Consider the following 3,422-nt stretch of genomic DNA (forward strand, 5'->3'; position numbering starts at 1 on the left):
CAAGGGGTGGAGTTCAGTGCAGAGATGGGCATGGCTTGTACTTGCATGACAGCAAATACACTTTTCTGATGAAACTTGTTCTTCAAGTGCACAATGCATATTCCATGCACGTGCAATAGGCAAGCATTTTGTTTACAATGAATATGTTCTGTTCACCATAATTTCCAGGTATTCACTGGAAGGAATCAATTCAAGGACCATTTCTTTTGCTGTTTTAGTAAAAACCAATGGTATAAGTAGTTTTGCTACTCATTTTTTAGCTTGTTGGGAAAAGTTTTCCAAGTGGTGGTGTTGGATTTTGCTTTGATTTTAAATGTGTGTTATATTTAAAACTGGACATTTGCACTGTCGTTTACAGTTCTTCAAATGTTTGCTGCCCTCAGATACAATAATTCCTGTGCAGACATTTTCCTATTAGTGTCAAAATCCCTGGAACCTAAACCATGTATACAGCAAGTACGGTATTCAGCATATGCTTGAAAAAAACAATTGTCTTCCATACTTGTAATTCCATACTTGTTGTCTCCTGTTAATTCTTTGTTCTCTTCCAGATAGTACAATAAGATAGACTTTTAAAAAGGTTACATAAAAAGCATTGCTAAGATGAAAATTAATCCACATAGTTTTGTTTTGGGGTGGGTTTTGGATTGTGTGTGTTTGATTTTTTTAGTTTTGTCTCTCCAGCAAATCTTAATTTTCTCCATCAAAAAGACTTGGTGGGGTTTTTTTTCCCTATTTTTGAGAGTTTCTTCAGTTGGAAAGAATTGTTTTGCTGGAGCTTGGAAGAAAGTAGTTTAAATATATAATGATAAGATATAATTATTTTTTCCCCTTGCTTGAAGTAGGATGCAAAGTGAGCATCTCAAAAAAAACGGTGAGGAAAATCATCCAGAGTAGTTTTAATTTTCTTTTAAGTGCAAAATAAGTACAACTTTGAAATTAAAACTAATTTTGAATTCTTGAAAATTCCTTATTTAAATAAGGAGGGAGATTTGAAGATCTCTTTTGACTGAAAGAGTTCTGGTTTTGGTGTTTTGGGTTTGTTTTCCTTTAATTTTTCAGCAATTAGAAAATGGAATATTCTAGTTCCAAGTGCCAATTTGCTACTTCAGCTTTGGACAGCTTAGGCAATTGTGGTCAAACTTTTAATTAAACTAAATGTGCAGTTACTCATGACGCTCTTTTGTCAGCTTACAATGAGAAATAATGCCCACTTCCAGTCTTCTTGTCTGCTGGGTCTGTGCAAAGCACATGGGATGAGAATACTCAATATTACACAGACCTTCTTTTGCTAGATTTGTAAGTGTATTTTTTTAATGCATACTCACTGTAAAATTAATTTTACTTAAGCTCTCTGGAACATGTATCCTTACAAATGTACATCCCTGTGGGGTGGCTGGCTGGGATGTAACTTTCTGGTGCAGTTGGTTTTTGACTGCCTGTGTTGAAGCTTGGTTGGTCTTACAGGACTTTTCAGTGAAGGGAAAACTGCGTGGATGGTGAGTAACCTCAGGGTTTTATATGTAGCAGATACTTTATACATGGAAAAAGACCTCATTGAGAATATTTAAATAGGTTTCTGTCAGAAGAGCTTTCTTGGGTGAAGAGTTTGAAAATGCAGATGGCAATAGAACTAAGCAGATTATTTTGATAGCTTAAGCAGATGCATTCATCATTATACCTGGTTTCTGTATTTTAGCTAGTGTCTGCTTATCAAGTTATCCAGCGGGAGAAGAAGAAGCTACAGGTAAACATTACTTTTCATCCTCTCTTATCTGAATGCTTTTCTGAATCTTAAAATGTGTAGTGCAAATTGAGATTTAATTTTCAGTGCATTGTGTGTGTGTTTGCACAATATGTTGTGTATGTATGTGTGTGTGTGTAACAAGACTTTCTTAGCTGGGATTTGTAAGGAAGCCAAGTTAGTACTGGTTTGTCTAAACAACTGTGAAGCTCTTGTACCCCAGCCTTTCTTACTGCATCAGCTGCGTTCAAGTGATAGATTGCCAGCCCGGAGTTGATAGTTTATGATAATACTTACACATCGAGCTTGACTTGAAAGAGAAATACAGATCATTAATTCTTCTGCTGAAATACAATTCTATGAATTTATATATACTTTTTATATATATAAAGTTACGTTTAATACAGCTGATGTTTATTCTTCCTTTTTTTAAGGGTGTTCTGAGTCAAACTCAGGATAAAGCACTTCGCAGAATTGGAGAACTGAGAGAGGTAATTTCCTTTACTGATTATTTACTTCATACTACAGTACATAGGATCTTTCTCTGCCTAGCTTTTGATGTTTTTGTTCACTTTACAAAATATTTTCTTTCACACAGCAGGGTTTTTTACTGCTTGCTTTCATTTGTTTATATAGGGTTATTTCTCTGGCTTGTTTCCCGTTCAGCAGCTTACTATTTAGGCTAAGACAGAGCAGTTCATTGTACCCACTGCACTGCTTTCTGTTCATTGTGAAATACGTAGAAATGTGTCTGGTTCTTGCAGTGTTGTTGGGCCCAGCAGTAGATGTCCCTGTGCAATTTGCTGTTCTTTATAGTATTGAGAAATAGTAATGTTAGGCAATCACAAGTAAGAGGCACTTTTTAATAAAGATTTTAATGAGTATGGATTAAAAAAAGGGATAAAATTAAAAGGTACTCATCTTGATCTGTGTCTACGTTTGGTTTATGGATATGTAGTATAGTTATAATTATTATCTCCTTAGGTTATTGTGAAAATAAAAGGAGAAGCTCTAATGTAACTGGTATTAATAATAAACACATTAGGCTTAATTAAAGGCATGTACAAATGACTGGGCAGAGCAATTTAAAAGGGCAAGTTCACCAAAGCTGTGTCGTCAAACCCTGGTGAAGCAGAATGTGAAGCTGAAGTCTTTTTACTGCTGAAGAGCCAGTGCAGCATCAGGTTTGGAAACAGACATTTGAGGGCTTCTCTGTCCATGCTCTTGGCTCGCTTGGGAGCTGGGTACCAGGTTGCTCAAAGCAGACTTAAAGCTTTCAATTATGAGAGTTGGATGCATGCATAATGTCATAGTCTTTCTGATTCATATATATATGTTATAAATACGTGTTCTGGATTTATATATATATGTATTTATCTTTGGTGTAAAATTTCATTTCATTCTTACAAATATTGTAAATTTAAAGATTCCTTCAAATCTAACACTGATTCTTTTTTATTAGATGAAAAACTTCAAAATGTGGGTTATTTTGGTCTTTCGGAAGCCCATGTGTTATAGCATTAGGTAAAACATACTTAAAAGAAAAATGACAAGTAAAATGGTACATCTGCATTGTGGAAGCTAAAATATCACAAAATAGATCATTCATTGATATAATTTGTAATCAGAAATGAGTTATAAGAATCCTTGTCTTTATCATGTGGTCCGTTTTCCCTAC

General features: G+C 34.8%; 1 protein-coding gene across 1 annotated transcript in view; it reads left to right on the forward strand.

Moving 5' to 3' along the window:
* Nucleotides 1–3,422, forward strand: part of LOC104404517 (golgin subfamily A member 4-like) — a gene marked incomplete at its 5' end in the record, with an annotated part of 27,037 nt that overhangs the window by 11,364 nt on the left and 12,251 nt on the right. The window contains 2 exons of the mRNA XM_010012963.1: nucleotides 1,700–1,747; nucleotides 2,179–2,235. Of these exons, the coding sequence (XP_010011265.1) occupies nucleotides 1,700–1,747; nucleotides 2,179–2,235 (105 nt within the window). The remainder of the gene's footprint in view (nucleotides 1–1,699; nucleotides 1,748–2,178; nucleotides 2,236–3,422) is intronic.

Source organism: Nestor notabilis, unplaced genomic scaffold (genome assembly GCF_000696875.1).
Source record: "Nestor notabilis isolate BGI_N333 unplaced genomic scaffold, ASM69687v1 scaffold13644, whole genome shotgun sequence".
NCBI classification, from domain to species: Eukaryota; Metazoa; Chordata; class Aves; order Psittaciformes; family Psittacidae; genus Nestor; species Nestor notabilis.